At 36.5% G+C, this 22,140-nt stretch overlaps 1 protein-coding gene across 2 annotated transcripts; it reads right to left on the bottom strand.

The window, feature by feature from the left end:
* Positions 1–727: 727 nt before the first annotated feature.
* Positions 728–21,769, bottom strand: LOC117325823. Of its 2 annotated transcripts, XM_033882309.1 has the most exons (10): positions 21,695–21,769; positions 15,779–15,895; positions 12,808–12,877; positions 10,980–11,251; positions 10,311–10,447; positions 8,097–8,232; positions 7,007–7,285; positions 3,919–4,070; positions 3,121–3,256; positions 728–2,770 (listed from the first exon to the last, which is right to left on the bottom strand). In XM_033882309.1, exons 1-10 carry the CDS (start codon positions 21,709–21,711, stop codon positions 2,530–2,532), a joined length of 1,557 nt encoding a protein of 518 aa, XP_033738200.1. In that variant the 5' UTR covers positions 21,712–21,769; the 3' UTR covers positions 728–2,529. The 2 variants fall into 2 exon arrangements, with proteins under 2 accessions (XP_033738200.1, XP_033738201.1); XM_033882310.1 differs by lacking the exon at positions 15,779–15,895 and having other exon boundaries at positions 21,695–21,726.
* Between the last annotated feature and the right edge of the window lie 371 nt (positions 21,770–22,140).

The raw sequence follows: 22,140 nt of genomic DNA on the forward strand, positions 1-22,140 counted from the left end.
AGTCATGTACATAATAATGTTAACGACGATATAAGTGTAGTAGAAAACATCAGTCCGTGTATCATTGATCGTAACGATGGTGATTGGGTAGATATCGTACAAGTCTTTAACATCTCCCATACTCGCTTCACTGGTTTCGTTGTCTTATTCGCCATTTACATAAGCACTAATTGCATTGTTCTTATCGTTTCTTTGATATAATAATAAACTGCCGTATAAAACGAAAAGTCAGAAAAATCATATAAACTAAAATCAATAATCATGTTTTTTTAATTATTTTTTTCTTTATTATATGACAAGCTTCATAGCATGAATGAAATGTTATATCTTTTGGTAAATATTTACAGGAATAACAGCTTTGCGTTTTATTTCCTAATTTAGAATTTCATTATCACAATTCTTTCGCTGCAGGATGAATATGTACGTCAAGCATATTTTGTCAACTATAAAAGACAACCATTTATCAATTAAGGGGACTACAGAGATTAAAAATAGCCAGCAGAACATTCGAGATTCTGACCTGATAATTATCAATGAGACAGTTATTAACAGTTAAGTTATCTAATTGACTTTTAAGTGGATAAAGGCATCATATCCACCCCAGCTGATAAAGCATAGCTATCACTGACTCAACTGTAATAGATTTGAGCAATGGGAAAATATGACTGCAAAACTTCTCCGAAAACAATGCTACTGCATCTAAATACAGAAAAAAACAACAACTAAATTATGAAAAATATTTTATTAGAGAAATTCTGTGATAACAGATCATCAATGAGGTGTAGTTTTTTTTAGATTTCAATTAGTTTGTGATGTAACGATCATAAGATGAACCGCGAATGATTGAAAAGTGAGTTGATGAATAATGGGTTGATGAGCTCATGAATCTTTAACACGAATGGAACTGATGCCTTGATGAATTTAATCACGTGTGGTGAAATGAGGAACGAAAACATAAAGTATTTACATTATATTTAGTCAGGAGAGATTAATATATAGATAAATACTAATGAAAATGAAACGTGTCTCAGAAGGCATGAATTTGTCTACAGTAATAATATATCATCCCTATCTATTACGTCAATGTACATATATATACAATGTATTTTCCCACGATCAGTCATATCGTGCTAACAGTGACCGACACTTTCCGTACGTATACAGTACATACGTATAATTATAGAAGTCCGATCATGTCATGACACTAGTACATAGGTATACTTATAGAATTCCAATCATGTCATGACACTAGTACATACGTATAATTATAGAAGTCCGATCATGTCATGACACTAGTACATAGGTATACTTATAGAATTCCAATCATGGCATGACACTAGTACATAGGTATACTTATAGAAGTCCGATCATGTCATGACACTAGTACATAGGTATACTTATAGAAGTCCGATCATGGCATGGCACTAGTACATACGTATAATTATAGAAGTCCGATCATGTCATGACACTAGTACATAGGTATACTTATAGAAGTCCGATCATGTCATGACACTAGTACATACGTATAATTATAGAAGTCCGATCATGTCATGACACTAGTACATAGGTATACTTATAGAAGTCCGATCATGGCATGACACTAGTACATAGGTATACTTATAGAAGTCCAATCATGGCATGGCACTAGTACATAGGTATAATTATAGAAGTCCGATCATGTCATGACACTAGTACATAGGTATAATTATAGAAGTCCGATCATGTCATGACACTAGTACATACGTATAATTATAGAAGTCCAATAATGTCATGACACTAGTACATAAGGCGTTTACTAACGTGGCGGTATTCTAAGGCCCGAGTGTTCGATGACGTCACCAAAAGAGGTGTGGACGTATCCGTATGATGAGGAATTATATGTCGACTCAGGAGCATTCACACACCTGATCATTTGAACCTACGAAGCGCCCCGAATCTCAGAAATAAAATTCTTTAATATTTTCTCAAGAACTGCCTTTTATACTGTCACACATTTTAAAACAAAACATCACTATTCAATTTTACGTGAATTTCAACAAGCAAATGTATATTTCATTCTTCTAGTTTAGAACATAGACATTGTAAACAAACTCATTCAGCAAATAACGGAACAGCCATATCTACGTAAAGAATGTATGTGTATGGACAACAGTTCCGTCCAGAACAGTTAAGTCCACAAAAACCAATCAGAGATCATTCTGAAATTTAAGTCATAAGTGAAATCACGTTCTAATAGGCTAAGGATAACCTTAAAGAGTATGACGGAAAGATTGTTATTGTTTCCGTTTACAAAATACCCATGTAGATATGTCTTGATTGTTATATAAAATACCAGTATATTTGGTTGGTAGATTCGCTGTGCGGGATACAATACATGAGATAACATACATGTAAATGTAAGAAATAAGATATGTACATTGCAATGTGACAGTAGCAAAACATTTAACATGTAAATTTAATACGATATTGTATGGTATCAACCTTATCAACGGTTAGGAAACGTTTACATAGAAGTCTTTGTGGGTTGTCCTAAAGTAGCAGAAAGAACAGGAACACGAGGACAGTGATGACCGGTAGGGGCCTCTGGTTGGTCGTCGCGGTGTTTTCTTGACGTTGTGCGTTGATCACGCCCTGCAAGTTTCCGTTCCTGACGCCATTGCAATCTGTCCTCAACAAAGTTTGGAAGATATCCCGAGCGAAGGTGGCGACGTCGGGGCTACAGGGGGCTAGAATGGAGTCTACAGCGCAGGAGCTAACGTTCTTGATTGGTCTGCATGGATAACAATATTCGTTTATTTAGATTTTAAAGCTACACTGTGTCTCACTGAATATATCGTACAGGTTCCGCTTTGTAGCAGCTGACGGTTTTTATAATACAATACAGTTATCCTGGCCGTTTTGTAAAGGAATAACAGTTTTAACAAAAGTTGAAAATGAAAGCATATCTTTGAAAAATGACATTAATCTAATATATTTTCAAATATTGAATTACATACTTACAAACATTAATACCATCCATACTGCGTTTAATGTCTTATATTCAGGCCATGAGGTGAACTATAACTAGATTAATCAGAATCAGGAACAAGGGAATGGTTTACAGGCATGTTTTGTGCTTACCCACAGTATGTCGTTCTATCTGCAGTTTCATTACGTCCTATGGTTGTAAGGTTAAATCCCAGACTGTTAAATGGGCTAACGCAGACGCTTACATCAAAGGTATTGTTCAGCACGCATGGTATCATGTCTTTGATAGCTAAAATGACAATAGAATATCACTTATAAGTAAATACGTATGTATAGTCGTTACCTCCCTTACACTAGAGCAGTTTGTGAAAAAATGACGATGGAGAGAATGCCATTAAGAAATAATAATGTACCAGACGAACACTTGAGCGAATAATTGATTCCGTAACCTTTGTTATATCATTATAATTATAAATCGATAACGGTAATAGTTCTCGGCTGTATAGTGACATTATCTTGACGAAATGTTCACACACTAGGATTGCATAACATAATTTCAAAATGTTCCCGCGAAATGAAATGTTTTAAATGGCATTTAAAATGCTAAATCGCCAATAATGTTTACACTGTTTTTATAAAATGTCTTACATGGCATTCACAGTATAGAAAGAACACATACAGGTGGAGCGCGGTAAAGTTTCTTCGGACGCAAGTTATAATATATTTACTTTAGATTTAAAACCAAACTTATAAGTTGTCACATCTCCCGTGACTATATCAAACTTTCATGGACACAAACACATACATATGCTTGTACAACGTTAGCCGCCTTTCTCCTATTCTATTTCACTGTCCAATATGACATCGATGTATAAATAATAAAGAAATATATAAATGATCTTTTTTGTTTAGGTTATTGGAAGATAGCTTTAACTAAACCCGAGTACTTACCTTGTACTCTAGATTCTTTACATATATAGCTGGCTACAGTTTTGGAGTATGCAAACTGGTTTACGTCAATAATCGACCGGATGAACGTGTCAATGGTGTTCATGGACGTTGGTATCTCTTCATGGATACACGTCAGGATATCGGCAAGCTCCCTGAAAAATAACCATTAGGTACATAACGATACACTCTTCGTATAAAGGGAATATGTGTCGAATATAAATGTACGAGGGCCCATTGATATGTTGTGAGGCTCATATTGAAGGATTTGAATTTTGTCGGACATATTGTATTATTTTGTCGACAAAATCCCCTTCAGTATCTATAAACTTTTGCCAGCGGTGTTTAAGGGCCTCAATGCCACTTTTATAGAAACTCCTTTTCTTGGCTGTTCAGAAAGTTATCCACATCATTATGGATATCCGTGTTAAACCCTTTTTTATGCAAATATGGGATCAATGCTCTTTCACACAACATATCAATCATCCCTCGTATATATCACATAACTGAATTAACATCAGAATTTATAATATGTAAATGCAAATTTTTTATTTATTTTACAACATTTGCGAAACAAGTTATATAAACTACTATCAATAACGAATTTGGGCCAGGATTGAAGCGCGAGCTTAGAATATCAGCGGAGCGAGATCACAACTATTGCCGCTTTATAAAACGACGGAACTGTTTTTAGTTATAATTTATGTGCTAACAACTGGACAACTTCCTCCCACTGTGAATGTGACTGGAGATAGAGGGGAGGAATTTGGACAGCATCCTCCCATTGTGAATGTCACTGGAGATAGAGAGGAGGAGTCTGGACAACATCCTCCCACTGTGAATTTGACCGGGGATAGAGGGGAGGAGTCTGGACAACATCCTCCCACTGTGAATTTGACTGGAGATAGAGGGGAGGAGTCTGGACAACATCCTCCCACTGTGAATGTGACTGGGGACAGAGGGGGGGAGTCTGGACAACATCCTCCCACTGTGAATGTGACTGGGGATAGAGGGGAGGAGTCTGGACAACATCCTCCCACTGTGAATGTGACTGGGGATAGAGGGGAGGAGTCTGGACAACATCCTCCCACTGTGAATGTGACTGGGGATAGAGGGGAGGAGTCTGGACAACTTCCTCCCACTGTGAATGTGACTGGGGACAGAGGGGGGAGTCTGGACAACATCCTCCCACTGTGAATGTGACATTGGATACAGGAAAGGAGTCTGGACAACATCCTCCCACTGTGAATGTGACTGGAGATAGAGGGGAGGAGTCTGGACAACATCCTCCCACTGTGAATGTGACTGGGGACAGAGGGGGGGAGTCTGGACAACATCCTCCCACTGTGAATGTGACTGGGGACAGAGGGGGGAGTCTGGACAACATCCTCCCACTGTGAATGTGACTGGGGATAGAGGGGAGGAGTCTGGACAACATCCTCCCACTGTGAATGTGACTGGGGATAGAGGGGAGGAGTCTGGACAACATCCTCCCACTGTGAATGTGACTGGGGATAGAGGGGAGGAGTCTGGACAACATCCTCCCACTGTGAATGTGACATTGGATACAGGAAAGGAGTCTGGACAACATCCTCCCACTGTGAATGTGACTGGGGATAGAGGGGAGGAGTCTGGACAACATCCTCCCACTGTGAATGTGACTGGAGATAGAGGGGAGGAGTCTGGACAACATCTTCCCACTGTGAATGTGACTGGGGACAGAGGGGGGAGTCTGGACAACATCCTCCCACTGTGAATGTGACATTGGATACAGGAAAGGAGTCTGGACAACATCCTCCCACTGTGAATGTGACTGGGGATAGAGGGGGGGAGTCTGGACAACATCCTCCCACTGTGAATTTGACTGGGGATAGAGGGGAGGAGTCTGGACAACATCCTCCCACTGTGAATGTGACTGGGGATAGAGGGGAGGAGTCTGGACAACATCCTCCCACTGTGAATGTGACTGGGGATAGAGGGGAGGAGTCTGGACAACATCTTCCCACTGTGAATGTGACTGGGGACAGAGGGGGGAGTCTGGACAACATCCTCCCACTGTGAATGTGACATTGGATACAGGAAAGGAGTCTGGACAACATCCTCCCACTGTGAATGTGACTGGGGATAGAGGGGAGGAGTCTGGACAACATCCTCCCACTGTGAATGTGACTGGGGATAGAGGGGAGGAGTCTGGACAACATCCTCCCACTGTGAATTTGACTGGGGATAGAGGGGAGGAGTCTGGACAACATCCTCCCACTGTGAATGTGACTGGAGATAGAAGGGAGGAGTCTGGACAACATCCTCCCACTGTGAATGTGACTGGAGATAGAAGGGAGGAGTCTGGACAACATCCTCCCACTGTGAATGTGACTGGGGATAGAGGGGAGGAGTCTGGACAACATCCTCCCACTGTGAATGTGACTGGGGATAGAGGGGAGGAGTCTGGACAACATCCTCCCACTGTGAATTTGACTGGGGATAGAGGGGAGGAGTCTGGACAACATCCTCCCACTGTGAATGTGACTGGAGATAGAGGGGAGGAGTCTGGACAACATCCTCCCACTGTGAATGTGACTGGGGATAGAGGGGAGGAGTCTGGACAACATCCTCCCACTGTGAATGGGACTGGAGATACAGAGGAGGAGTCTGGACAACATTTTTCCGATGTGGATGAAAAGTGTTTACGAACCCTGAAGCAACGAAGTGGGGATGTTTTGCTAGACTTGCAGTAACCAAGTAGCAATGGACTGCTGTTACGGTAAGTATATGTGTTTATAACGTTTGGTAATATAACACGAGTAATGTGTATTGATATTGTATCATGCATTCGCGAATCCTTGATTGCACGGTAATATGAAGGTCCATGGACAACCAATATAAACGATACTTTATCTGATCAATCCCATACACACTGTTCGCTATATCACCGTTCTTCCGATCCCGTCTTCGGCGTTCATTTTCTATGGAAATAATCGTTGCCCGGGTGTAAAATTCATCGACGCCCATGTGTAAGCACCGGCGCCCGGTCAGTACGATTGAACCCGGTGTATACAGACAATCGTGTTCCTCACATCTCTCATTCACTTACCCGCAATATACATCAATCATAGAATTGATCACGGTTCCAGTTTCTCCTGAAGTCGGCTGGCTAGGGCCAATTGTACTTATAACACTGAGTGATGTATGCAGTGTTGGAAGGGCGCATATCATCGGAGTTGCCATATAGGGATTATTTGCCCCATTTTTAGCTAGACTAGAACAAGTGGGAGACAGCAGATCGGGTACTAAGCTCTGTATTTCTGTGGCCAGTCGGTTGCTACATGTTTTTGCCTGGATCGCCATACAACGGGATGCGTCTCCAACAAGTCTGGAAAACATACAATATTAACTGTAAAATAAGGATTGAAGATGATGAAGTAAGGATCATGATTCAATAAAACTGCGACATATTATACTATCTAGATACATTATAGTATACATTTCAAAACATTGTCCATAATATTTGTAATACTTGTTGTTATAATAATATTTTTCTCATGTATCGAATACGTAACTCAACGTATCAAAGCATATATGTTATCATAATGTATTCTATGTCTTAAAAAAGATCATATCATTTTGTGTCTGTTAACATATTTAGTAACTCTATATTTTACAGAATACTAACAAAGGGAGACAATCTCGCAGAACCCTTTGCCGGAGCCTAAAGTAGACACACGGTTTTGATATAATCTCTTTGTTAAATATTACATCTTTGCTTTCAAATTTTGAAACTTATATAAGATAAAGTTGGATGCAATACACATTATATGTTATTTTTATGTAATATATATTTCAGTAATTTCTGTATGAAGGGTCTTGTATGTAATATACATCTGTAGGTTATCGAACAAACAAAATATCTCTGTCTTCATATTAAATATAAATATTTAGCGAACAGCATTTCATATAGTGTGCTAATAATAGGGACATTATGCAGCTGATAGACGGGACATCATACAACTGTTCCAAGCGTTTAGAATTTGTCAGTGTTGCTAGGAACATCATAGAGCTGCTTTGTCCTAGGACTCGTCAGTGATATAAAGGGCCAAAATTGTGGGAATCCGGACTGGAAGCCAGGAGGAAATGCTGAATTATAGAATAGGAGATGCAACATGTTGAAAACGTGCATGACTCACGGGCAGAGCGCATCTAACTCCCCGGACATTATGCCAGGCTGTGCCGAATTAAGTGACAATCCGCTCATGGACATCAACACGCATGCCGACATGGGAAATGACGCATCTACTATGCAATCAAAGTTGTCAAATATTTCTGAAAAGGAAACATAATATTGTTATTTAAATAGGCGGAAATAATTACTTTATACTACCATGCTAAGAAAAAAACTATTTTTCGATCAGAATAGTAACAATTTGGAATAAACTGCCAGAACATGTAGTGTCAGCAATAAATATTAATTCTTTTGAAAATAATTTGGACAACCACTTGAAAAATCAAGAACTTTATTTTAATTGTAAAGCTTCAATCAGAACATAGGGAACACCATATTTGTAACCCGATAAAGTATATAATATATTGATTTATTATTTATCTATTGTGAGTCTGGTATAGAGGACTTGTATGTAGATCTGGATCAGAATAAAACTTATCTTATATCATGTACATGACCTTTAGGCAAAGATGATGTCTTAGCAAAGTGTATTGTTTATGTGTTGGGTAATTCAAATCGGAACGTAAGTGTACAATGTCGATTTCCCAGTATATCCGGACCATTAATGTATCATTGTTATTTTCAAAGTTTGTTCCTTCCTTCCGCTACAGCTTGGTTGATCAATACGACCTATGGTGAAGAGGATGTGTGTTGTTTTGTTTCCTAGAAAGTCATCCACTGCATGTTGGGGTTAGGGTTAGGGTTATGCTTAGGGTTAGAGTTTCTGAAATATCTGTTTTCAGTTTTGGAAATAGATGAAAGTCTGATGGAGCGAGATCAGGTTAATAAGGCGGATGCATTTTGCAAAAGCCGCTTGTCCTTATGAAGTCAGAGAATAGTAGGATTAAAAAAGAACATCATTGAGTACCTCCTTCAATACGAGGCTCACAACTTATTAATCAGCCCTCGTATATGATTATGAGCAAATGTTGTGATTTTCACATTGATCGAACTGAGGTTTCTATTTCCGATATAAAGTTTTACGTATTCGATGCTTGGTAAATTGCTTGTGATTCAAATGACACTAAATTCGCTCTATTTTGAAGACATAGCGGATGTCCCCCTTATTTACATGGTAGGATGTGTCGGTCTGAAGAAGAACTTTCCAAAACACATTTTCCTAGTTTTATTCAATTTCTAGGCTTTTCGTCTACATACAATTTTGTTTTTGTCTTTTTATCTTTTTTATCGATTTTGGTAATGAATAAATTGCGTTTTGTTTATATTTCGGTTTTTTCATGATTTTTGATTTTCCATATTGACCCAGTGTCCTGGAATGCCGTTCAAGGTAATATATATTTGAAACTTACCCAAGCCATGATTATACCAGGCCATATCTTTTAAAGAAAACATTTACAGAGTTTAAACGTATTTATGCAAGGTTTGGTTTGGTTTATTTTGTTTAACGTCCTATTAACAGCTAAGGTCATTATGAAACCGAAGGTAACAAGATATTTATGCAAGGAAACGGAAGGAAACAAACGTATTTATGCAGGGAAACCGAAAGTAACAAAGTGTTTATGCAGGGAAACCGAAGGAAAGAAACATAGTTATGCAGGGAAACCGAAGGAAACAAAACAGTTTATAAGATTCTTCATAGTCTGCATGAAATATAAGGAAGTGACACATACACTTTATAATTGTCCTATGTCAAATAAGTCTAGACATTATTAAAAATGTGTGGTGATTAAGCATGGAACTGACTTATTTTGAAAGTTGTGGTCCTATAATTTCCACCGGGTTGCAGACAAACTGAATAACGCGCGTTACTGATTAAATTGTATGTTGCTACTGAGAAAAGAAAGTGATTGAGAGGTAAATTATTTATCAAGTTGTTTGATAGTGACCATTAATATCACACTTCTGGTAAATGCATTTAAATTTTCATTAAACGGACATACTTAAGTTCGTTAATTAAAACTTGGAGATAAAATTGTGTCCAACACGTATCAATGAACAGAATACACAATGCTGGTCAAACAGTCGAGATATCTCTGTCAAAAATGTGTCTCAGAGGAATCTCTGGTTATCCATAATGTGTGCAGATGACTTATACGAGCGGTACTGTATGTAATCAAATTAATACCCACTATTTTGATATGTGTTCTTGCAACATTTCCTGAATCTTTGGAAACCGAAAGTTGGTGTAGAATACATGGTATAATTGTTTGCATCTTACCTGATTTGATTTTACATATCGATGCAAGGGCTTGTTCTAGGTTGTCCAAATTTAAAAACTTGCTCAATATGACATCCACGTCTTTTGTGGAATCTTTGTAGCCTGAACTTACGCATTTTTGTAACGCTGGTAAGCCGCTACAAAACAAGAATTCTAGTTTTCAACGTGGTAAATATTGATAATAAATTGTCAATAAAAGACAAATGTTTGACTTCGGCAGGGATGCTTATTAAACATATATAGCTATTAATCTCAAATGTAATTGTAACATAACATAACCAAACAAAAGTAATGGCACGGAGTCCCCACGTTGCAAAAATAAAAATGTTATACCTAATGCTAAGCGAGTTATCTCGGCAATCCAAAACCGCTTTAGGTATCAAGATCAGGCAATATAATTATCATAAGCAATTGCATCACCTCTTATGATGATTTGGAGAGATAATGAATTCGTCAAAAATTAAGTGATGGAAGGAATATTCCACAATAGATATGATATATGTGCAGAAATGATATAGAAAACATTATGTTTTGAATGTTCGGTACTTGTGAAACCCAGCCTAGCATTTCATAGAATCGCATTCAAAACAGTTCGAGTGGATTTCAATAAAAATAGAGGAAAGAGGTGACAGATACAAGAAATTAAAAATAAACCATCGTGAAACTCACTCGCAAAGTTTGTCAAAAACTTCTTCTCCAATTCTGGAAGAAATGTTTTTTATTAGACCAAACAATTCCTCATTGAAGATAGAAAACATATCTGATTGACCACCACTTGGGGTTCGAGGGGTGAATATGGCAGATACAGGTGGCGGGTACATCGTCGACGAGATAGTCGTGTCGAGTCGCATTCCAGATGATACAGGCATATCAGGGTAAGGATGATCGGGTTGAGCGTTCATACCGAAATCCAGTCCGGGGATCAGGCAGCTCACGGTACTCTGTGTATATGATACCACAAACCAATATTATACATACACCAACAAACTGATTACATCATCAATACTAGAATACACCATAGATATACCGACGGCTTCAAACTGATTACATAATCAATACAAGAACACACCATAGATATACCGACGGCTTTGAACTGATTACACCATCAATACTAGAACACACCATAGATATACCGTCGGCTTCAAACTGATTACATCATCAATACTATAACACACCATAGATATACCGACGGCTTCAAGCTGATTACATCATCAAAACTAGAACACACCATAGATATACCGACGGCTTTGAACTGATTACATCATCAATACTAGAACACACCATAGATATACCGACGGCTTCAAACTGATTACATCATCAATACTAGAAAACACCATAGATATACCGACGGCTTCAAGCTGATTACATCATCAATACTAGAACACGCCATAAATATACCGACGGTAGCAAACTGATTACATCATCAAAGTATATAGTAAATATACCAACTGTTACAAATTTATTAGATCATCAATACTAGAACACACCATAGATATACGGATGAAGATTTTCTCAACAATGATTCTATATCTAAAGTGTATAGATAGGACATGAATATGAAGGAAACTTCCAATGAGCCTACCTTTTTGACTACAATATATATAACGGTTACAACTGAGTTATGTCGCTTTACACTCGACGATTTCAGTATATAACTTGATTAGGTTCTTTGGAAACAAGGCCTTTTCCACAAAAATATTATTTTGATTGTATTATTCACGACATTCAATGACATTATTCATCATAGCAAAACTAATTACGTGTGTATTAGGAAAAAAACAAATATCAGCTTACATAATAGAGACGCCTTCCCTTGATCTATTTGATAATTGTTGATGAACACATCATTACCACTTCTGGATTTGCACAGAAAGGATGAAGCAATATGGTTTTGCTACATTAGTTAAAATTACCAATTGTTGCAATTCATCTTTAAAAATGTATTATATAAAGCATTCAGCCTTAATCATTTATCATATAGGTCTGGAAAAAAAACACATGAAGGTGAAAAAATGATAATTACACCGATTTACTTTATTAAAGCTGCAATAATAGATTCGAATGTAATACCGTAATCCTGGGTTATGATCCGAAAAGAGAATAGCCGAAGAAACATTTAATATAGATAATATATTGGTGGTATATCATTCCTAACATTCAGTTTAACCGGACAGTGCATCCAGGTTTAATACGTATTCACAAAACATAAAAACATGCACTGTCCATAGTTTATTTCAGGCTTCACCACTTGGTATATATCAACAGTAATGTCCCAGTGGAAAAAAATCACCCCAGATTCGTATATCCATCCGGATGGATTATTCCCAATGATAAAAGCCTTTCTCGTTAAGGAAATATACGTGTTACAAAAAAAATTTGCCATGTAGTGCTTTATAATGCACTAGCCACTTGCTTCAATCTTGCTTGTTAAGATAATTACAGATTAATCTTGAACATATTGTCACCATGCAAAACCAGGCTTTTGTTGATTACTTACCATGACATCGAGTATGGAGGATTTGTAGATATCACAGGCACATGTCAGGAAGACAGAGTCCAGGGTGTTACTGAGGATGATAAAAAACCGAGTAATGTAGTGTTGTATATAACATGGCGGGTAGAATATTCAAAATTAAGAGTAACATACCTTAACAGCGGAGAAATATATTCAATATTAGGAGTAACATACCGTAACTTGTGAGAGATATATTCAAAATTACGAGGAACATACCGTAAAAAAGAGGAATATATCAGAAATAAGGATAAGCTTACCTTAACTAAGGAGATATATATTCAAAATAAGAATATTGCCGTAACTAGGGAGATATATATTCAAAATAAGGATAAGAATACCTGAACTAGGGAGAAATATATTCAAAATAAGGATAAGAATACCTGAACTAGGGAGAAATCTATTCAAAATAGGGATAAGCATACCGTAACTAGGGAGAAATCTATTCAATATAAGGACAAGCATTCCGTAATTAGGGGATTATATATATTCAAAACGAGAAGAAACATACATTAACTAGGGAGAAAGTATCCAAATTTAAGAGTAACATTCTGTAACTAGGGAGAAATGTATTTAAAATATGGAGTAGCATACCGTAACTAAGGACATATATATCCAAAATAAAAATAAGCATACCGTAACTAAGGAAAGTATATGCAAAATCAGGAGAAACATACCGTAACCAAGATGTGATATATTCGCAAGGAATTAAATATCTAGGGAGAAATGAATTCAAAATCATGAATACCATAATAATACCGTAACAAAAGGAGATGTAACATACCATGACAAAGTAAATGATGTGTATATATTCAGTGAGAAGTAAACAAAAATGCAACAAAGTAGCATAATCAAAATAAGGAGCAACCTACTGTAACCTACATTGTAGTGTAATTAAGGGGTTATATATTGTAACCAATGAGCAATATGGTGTTAAAGATACAAAGAACACTGACATGTAACCATAATTCAATCCCAATTAAACAAAGGTTAGATACATTGAAAAATGCAGATTTGCATGGAGACTCCAAAAGGTATAAGGATAATAAAACAAATTTGTAACTAACGAACGAGTTACGGTTTTCTGTGTAACACCCGCTATACAAATCTAGGTAAAAATTGAGTTAATCATAATCTTATTTGAGAGCTAGGGTGGTGACAACTACGGAGTGGAGTACAATGGTGTAACTAGTGGAGTACAATAGTGTAACTAGTTGAGTACAATGGTGTAACTAGTGGAGTACAATGGTGTAACTAGTGGAGTACAATGGTGTAACTAGTGTAGTACAATGGTGTAACTAGTGGAGTACAATGGTGTAGTGGAGTACAATGGTGTAACTGGTGGAGTACAATGGTTTAACTAGTGGAGTACAATGGTGTAACTAGTGGAGTACAATGGTGTAACTGGTGGAGTACAATGGTGTAACTGGTGGAGTACAATGGTGTAACTAGTGGAGTACAATGGTGTTACTAGTGGAGTACAATGGTGTATATATTGGAGTACAATGGTGTAACTGGTGGAGTACAATGGTGTTACTAGTGGAGTACAATGGTGTAACTAGTGGAGTACAATGGTGTATATATTGGAGTACAATGGTGTAACTAGTGGAGTACAATGGTGTAACTGGTGGAGTACAATGGTGTTACTAGTGGAGTACAATGGTGTATATATTGGAGTACAATGGTGTAACTAGTGGAGTACAATGGTGTATATATTGGAGTACAATGGTTTAACTAGTGGAGTACAATGGTGTAACTAGTGGAGTACAATGGTGTAACTGGTGGAGTACAATGGTGTAACTGGTGGAGTACAATGGTGTAACTAGTGGAGTACAATGGTGTTACTAGTGGAGTACAATGGTGTATATATTGGAGTACAATGGTGTAACTGGTGGAGTACAATGGTGTTACTAGTGGAGTACAATGGTGTTACTAGTGGAGTACAATGGTGTATATATTGGAGTACAATGGTGTAACTAGTGGAGTACAATGGTGTAACTGGTGGAGTACAATGGTGTAACTGGTGGAGTACAATGGTGTATATATTGGAGTACAATGGTGTAACTAGTGGAGTACAATGGTGTATATATTGGAGTACAATGGTGTAACTAGTGGAGTACAATGGTGTTACTAGTGGAGTACAATGGTGTATATATTGGAGTACAATGGTGTAACTGGTGGAGTACAATGGTGTTACTAGTGGAGTACAATGGTGTAACTAGTGGAGTACAATGGTGTAACTAGTGGAGTACAATGGTGTAACTGGTGGAGTACAATGGTGTAACTAGTGGAGTACAATGGTGTAACTAGTGGAGTACAATGGTGTTACTAGTGGAGTACAATGGTGTAACTAGTGGAGTACAATGGTGTAACTAGTGGAGTACAATGGTGTAACTGGTGGAGTACAATGGTGTAACTAGTGGAGTACAATGGTGTAACTAGTGGAGTACAATGGTGTAACTAGTGGAGTACAATGGTGTAACTAGTGGAGTACAATGGTGTATATATTGGAGTACAATGGTGTAACTAGTGGAGTACAATGGTGTAACTGGTGGAGTACAATGGTGTTACTAGTGGAGTACAATGGTGTATATATTGGAGTACAATGGTGTAACTAGTGGAGTACAATGGTGTAACTGGTGGAGTACAATGGTGTAACTAGTGGAGTACAATGGTGTAACTAATGTGTAGCCTAATGTGGCACACCAGTAAAATTATATAATTAAAGTGTAACGTGAAATAACATGCTGTCACTAAGGACATATCAGTAGTTATTACGAAATCAATTGATATGACACATAGGAAGTAGACATAGAAACGACATAACCAGTCTGTAGACTCAGACATGTCCTAGGGATCAAAATCATAAAGCTCAATTTTATTTATGATTTTAATATTCTAGAGACAGGGGGCCAGTCTATAAACAACCCTATATATGGATGTTATCCTAACTTACCAGTTTATCACACTTTCCGGTATTTCCTTTGGTGTACATGTTTGCTGTGACAGGGACGCTGGGATAACAACACATATTAACACTAGGAGGTGCTGCACTTTGTTCACCATCTTCATTCTGTAAATAGATTATAGTTAGCAGAGGTGACTAAACTACTGATAAAGTTTCAGTTCGGAACACTTCCATGTTGATCAAATATCTGTTTCTGGATGTTTGAATGTTATGAATATTTCATGGGTGGAATAAGATATGAAGGCGAGGGGATAGAATTGGGGTCACTATTGCAAATATAGTCAAAAATATTACTAGACCTAGGATGGAGAAAACACAGTGGTAGGGCACGGTCTAACACTGAAGCAATTGAATGTTTTACTTAAACCAACTATGTTTGAACATTAGTACAGATAAATTCCACAGACACAAATACCGAGAACAAAATATTACAACCATATTGAGGAGGTGGACTTAGATATTCAATATAAAGTAAAAACATATTGCGCAAAGTTAGTAGAGCTCATATGGAAACAAAGGCTTCTTAATTCAGACAGAACGCCGGCATTTATTTTCGGTTTCTTGAAAAGAATAAAAGATATTGATACAAAACATGTTACAGATCTCCATAAAAGTGTATTTGATGAAGAAAAGTTCCTTTGTGATTGATATTATATTAATTTAAACCTCAGTATAACATGACAATTATGTTGTACACATCACTGTATATTTTACTCTTCTCTCTCCACAAAAAATATATATTCACGGTATTCACGGTATAATATTAAGCCAAAGGTCAATATTAATTGTGTATATTAATTATTTGTCAAACAGAAAAGTAAAAGAAAATACGGAATATGACTTGTAAGAAATCAAAAATGAATTCGTTGTAAAACAATTAAGGCAAGTGCCAAAACAGATCATTATGTATTGTAACGAAGTAATATATATATATATATACATATGTTTAAAAAAATCATACATAACGTTATATTCTTTACATTAGAAATGTAAGGAAATGGTTTCTATATCTTTTCTTTTCGCACGACTCCTCGTCTTGAACATGTGATCTGTTCGTTAGAAAACAGAGCACTGTGTTGTTGTTGTTGTTGTTGTTGTTGTTGATGATTTTTTTTGTTTTTTGTTTTTGTTTTTTGTTATGTTGATTTTGTTATATTGTTATCATCCTTTATTCTTTTATCTTCGCATTTGTTTCATTCATATTATACTACTATCAAGTTGATTTTGTTAAGATATTTCCTTTGTTAGACACAGTCATTTTTATTTTCATAGAAAATAGATAAGCTCGCATATTTGATGCACTTTAGTAAAATACCGTATATATATAAAGCAAATTTCTTATTCTATAGAAACTATCCCTTACGTCAGGCATGAGGTTAGTCTGTTTTTCATGTATGAATGGGCTATAAAATAAACATGATATCAGGCACGAGCCGAGTCTGTTTTCCGGCGTTATTGATTGGTCCGTGCATTTTCCTTTTTAAACTATATTAGAAAACCTGTATTATCCGGAACATCTCCATTCTGAAAACCGGCGCTGTTCAACTGACCATGGTATAAGTTTATTTGTAAAATCGACCTGGTCAAACCGACCGTTGTGTTTTCTCAACATGCAACATTTTAAAGACGTTCATAATTACTGATAAATCAGGGTGACGGCCATGTCACCGATTGACGTGCCCACGGGATTGATTTACATGTACCTGTGATTTTAGTTAGCGTCTCGAGGTGGTTGACGACTATTCACCTCTCAAAAAGGTTTACCGTCACACATTATGAAAAACTTTGCAGATGTATTCTCGGAAAATAAAGCAGATACAGATCTAAGAATGTTACGTGTGCTTATCGAGGCAGTGATTGAAAATGGGCTGACTTAACTAGGAAAACGTTTTGTTCAGTGACTAATCAGATGGGGGAAAACACATTTAGAAAAATACCTACAACGACGGCATTACCGGTTCATACAATGCAAATTCCGGCACGGACAGAGCCGGAATATGTTATCAACACCTTCATTTAAAATGTGTTACTCTCGTTTACGATCTATATCGGACTTAAAAAAAACTTTTTTTTATTAATATGCACTTGTTAGAAAAGAAAAGCATCAAGATCGTGAAACGGCTGACTTTTCCTTTGTAATTTTTGTACGCCAGTGAATAGCTGGGGGTACATTTAAAAAAATTAAAGTAAAAACCCATTTCTCAGATGTTGATTTAGCCTGGGTTTCCTCTATCCCTGACACCATGTCTGGTGTAGGGCCAGATCGCACCTCTATATGAAAACGTGGAATTCTCTGACACCGTTTGATGTCGCTAAGATTTTTAGTGCAAATACAATAAAATCGGTCGTGACATAACACCTGTTTTATATGTGAATGGACTATGAAATATAAATGCATAAAGGTGAATAAAACATTTAACATAACAGGACCCATCCCCGGATGTATGTACCGTACACAAGTACAATTTTCTTCCTGGTCCAATGGTCGCTAATTCTCGATACTCCAGGGGTTATGTTCACTATTACTAGAGAAAGAAGTGCTCAAACGAAAGTGAAAGTAACCCCTGGAGTATCTAGGTAGAGGTTGTTCTATCTAACATTGCTTTGTGGAACATTTTATATCGTCGCTTTCCCAGAACCCGTGAGATAACTGACGTCATTATGACATTACAAAATACCTTGTGGTTTGGATTTCCAAGTAAACCAAAGCTCATTATAAATTCTTCAAGCTCAGAAAAGTATCTTATATAGGAGTGGCTTCACACGTTTAATGATATGGATATTTCTGATTCAGCCCCATAGAATGTAATATTCCTCCAACTCAATAGTTTCTACGATGAACTGCTTTGATAGTGAACATCAGCGTTATATATCATATCTGTCAGCTAGACGTGTTAGATGAATGAAGTTATAGTAAAACGTTACAGTACCTAAAGCATCCTTGTACAAAATGGTAAACAATGTATGTACACTTAGTATACTCCTCCACCTCACCAAATCACGCTAATTTATCTAAAACATGTATTACTTATCGATATTGAAAAGCATTTCTTATTTCAAATGACCAGAGTAATTAAGCAGGACTTATATAAAGTAAATATGATGGCCTATTATTCAAATTTATGGGCAAAAATAAGTACGCCAAATTAACATTTACCTTTACATTTACGCACAGAGGTGTGGTGGGCAGGTATGATCTAGTAACAGCGTGGCAGGTTTTGATTTTAGAATAGTTTTTGTACCTTAATTAAAGCCGCTGTTTAGACATTTTAAACGATCAATATGTCTTGATGTATATTACACCAGATAATAAAAAAAACTGTTTGTATATAGTACACAGGTGCTAAAATAGTGTAAAGCAGATTGAATGAACATAGTTACTCTTTATATGTATGTAATAAGTAAGCATGCAGTCATTATTTAAACAAAGTCATTACAGTGTACTTGTTATAATTACAGCATAGGATATCTTTGTGAGCGACAGGTGCTTCAATATCTGTGATATTTAATTTCATCTTATTTATGTAGATAAATGTTATACAAGTAAGCCAATCAAGACTTCTCACAGTACTCCCCAAAGGGAAAAAGGCACAGATCCTCTCTCTTCATTGACGGCTACATTGAGACATCTTGTATATTTTTGATAAACTTACCACCTGATAAGACAATATATGGCATTGTCTCGTGTAAGGAGACTTCGTAATGGTGACCTGGGGTTACCATAGCTATTTAATCTGGCCAAATACTTCAGAGGTCGAGATACAGCTCAACTGCATCAACCGGGTTTACAGAACATATCTTATAGTGTACTACACACTACAACCATCGGTAGTTACTACTTGATTCAGGGTGTAACAAATTACGTACTTATTGAAGATTTGAGCGTAATACGTTATTTTGTATGTGCACTTTCTGTAGCTATCATTTAAACTTATATTTAATTGAGAGGAGTTTGGGTGTGTCTTTAATATGAGAAGAATCCTATCAACATTTCTTCATAAATATATATTTCCGAAGATGTTATCAAACCAAGGTACCAATGTCACAGGCTGATAGTTTTTTATTTTCACCTTCATTGCTATTTTTGTGGGCTTTAACAGATACCTAAGTATCAAGTTGAAGATAGTGACACTAAGTGAAATGACAATGCTTCCAACCCAGAAAACAAATTACTGCATTCGGGTAACATGTATCACTACATTGGACATAGAAACATTGATGCATGACTTACTGCTGGCATATCGGGTCACAAGAATAGTTCTAGTGAAATGTCATATTCAACTATATTGAGTTATGAGAAGCAGCAAGAAATTCAAATATCTCGTGCAAAAGTTTCAAATATGTATGTGTTGAAAATATTAGCCAATGATAAACAAAATTCCAAACGTGTGGATATGCCTCTTGAATCTAGGGGTCCCTTGCAAACATATATTGTTTAGTATATATTCAACGTGTAGATATTTTGAGTGATGATTTTGAAACTGACCGTATTCTAGTTAATTTGCAGAATTATGAGATGCTGTCAGCAGTTTCTCCTCCCAATTGTCTGCAAAGACAGCTTCTCCTCCCAATTGTCTACCAAGACAGTTTCTCCTCCCAGTTGTCTACATATACCAAATCTAAATTACCAATTTCAACATGGAACCTGTAGTAATACTATGTGTATTATCCTGGGTTTTTTTCTGGGTAGATATTTACTCAAATTCAAACCCGTTGAACAACCAATGCAAAATAATTCTCTGTCTTGTTGGATTTTGAATACAAAAAGTGTTGTTCGAATTGTCGTGTTGTGGTATCACAAGGCTTGGAGGGTGATAGCACTGTCCTGATACACGAGCTATTAGCCTGAGACCCAGCCGAGGTATAACATCACTGAATGTAAATTAATAATGGTGCTTGTGTCAGTGTTATGTGTGTAATATTTAATGCTATAAGTTGACGTGGTTTTTATGTAATATAAATTATTGTTTCATGTAGCGGTGATATTGATGACATAAATCATATAACTGGTGGTCATGAGATTAATGTAATGTTACTAGTAGTACAGTTTTCATGTGAATATTCTACTGATATTAAGGTATGGTAATTTGTTTTGAAACAAAATCACAAGTTATGTTTGTATTCAAAGGGCGTATACATTTAGCCTTATACCTTATTGGTGTGTTCAGTGAATGAGACAACATTCCAGATTATTTGTTACTACGGCTTTCTAAGAAAACATTCTCGGATTCCTTACACTAACGAGAATGTAGGTGATGGAGTTTGTAATGAGAAAGCTGACAGTGAAATGTGCCCTGAGGCAGCAAAAATATTTAACAATGCGGGCGTATCATGTCATGGTCACGTATACGTAGCACAAACAAGTAGACGTGATTCCTTTAATTCTGGCTTGTTAAAATATAGCAACTCGTTATATAATCTCCTTATTAATATTCCAATGAATGACAGGTTTCAAACTCCAATGAACCAGTATTTATATATTGAATTATATTTAACAGCAAATATGTTTTGTTGTGACTAATTGAATGGATAAGGAAATGCACATGGATACATTATTTTCAATATCCTCTGTTCAAAGAGATTTACTAACCTCTTTTCCTCTTAGAAGGAAGATATTCAATTCTAACATTTTGCTTGAATAAACATGAATAGCTTATTTACATGTTCGCCTAAGACATTGCGTATGGCTTTTTCAATTATAATTCTCACTGCAGTGTTACAGCTATAAAACGCACTAAATTGATAGTCAATAAAATTATCATTTAATTACAACACATTAATTATTAATTAAATACTACATTTTTCATTGGTGATAATAATGTAGTGTACAAAATTAATTATTCCCATATAAATTTCTTTACCAACAGATGTGTATAACTGTACATAACAGGACAAACAACTTACGTTTCTGTTCTGTGCATGGTTCGGTGGTGTGTGGCAAGTGGTGGGCAGGCTTATATTTATAAATGAGATGTATCCTGCGCGCGCATATTCCAACGTTAACACTCCTGTGTAATATTTCATTTGAAGATACTTGACACAATTTCAGTTTGGATAACATCTATTTCAAAACATGCTTTACAATATACAAAATAAGCTGTGTCTTGATTAATGTTTATTATCATGAATACTTGAATATAGGGAAATACTATACTAAGTTAAACACTAAGTAAAGTATAGGTGAATGTGTTGTGCGAGTGCATGATACCGTGTGTGTGTGCGTAATCCTATGTGGGCGTATGTGAGTGCGTGTATAATTTGGCATAAGGTGCAGGATGATGCGCATAGTATATATTGGAGTATGGAGTGTGCAATAGTTAGAAATGAGAATGTAAGGGAAAAAATCCAGC

This window comes from Pecten maximus, chromosome 4 (assembly GCF_902652985.1).
Source record: "Pecten maximus chromosome 4, xPecMax1.1, whole genome shotgun sequence".
NCBI lineage: Eukaryota > Metazoa > Mollusca > Bivalvia > Pectinida > Pectinidae > Pecten > Pecten maximus.

Excerpts from the sequence above, each read along its gene's own strand:
- LOC117325823 (XM_033882309.1), bottom strand. Across the intron at positions 7,286-8,096 it reads GAGTTAGATGCGCTCTGCCC|ACTTGTTGGAGACGCATCCC; the intron begins GTGAGTCATGCA and ends TATGTTTTCCAG. Across the intron at positions 2,771-3,120 it reads GATAGAACGACATACTGTGG|ACCAATCAAGAACGTTAGCT; the intron begins GTAAGCACAAAA and ends TTATCCATGCAG.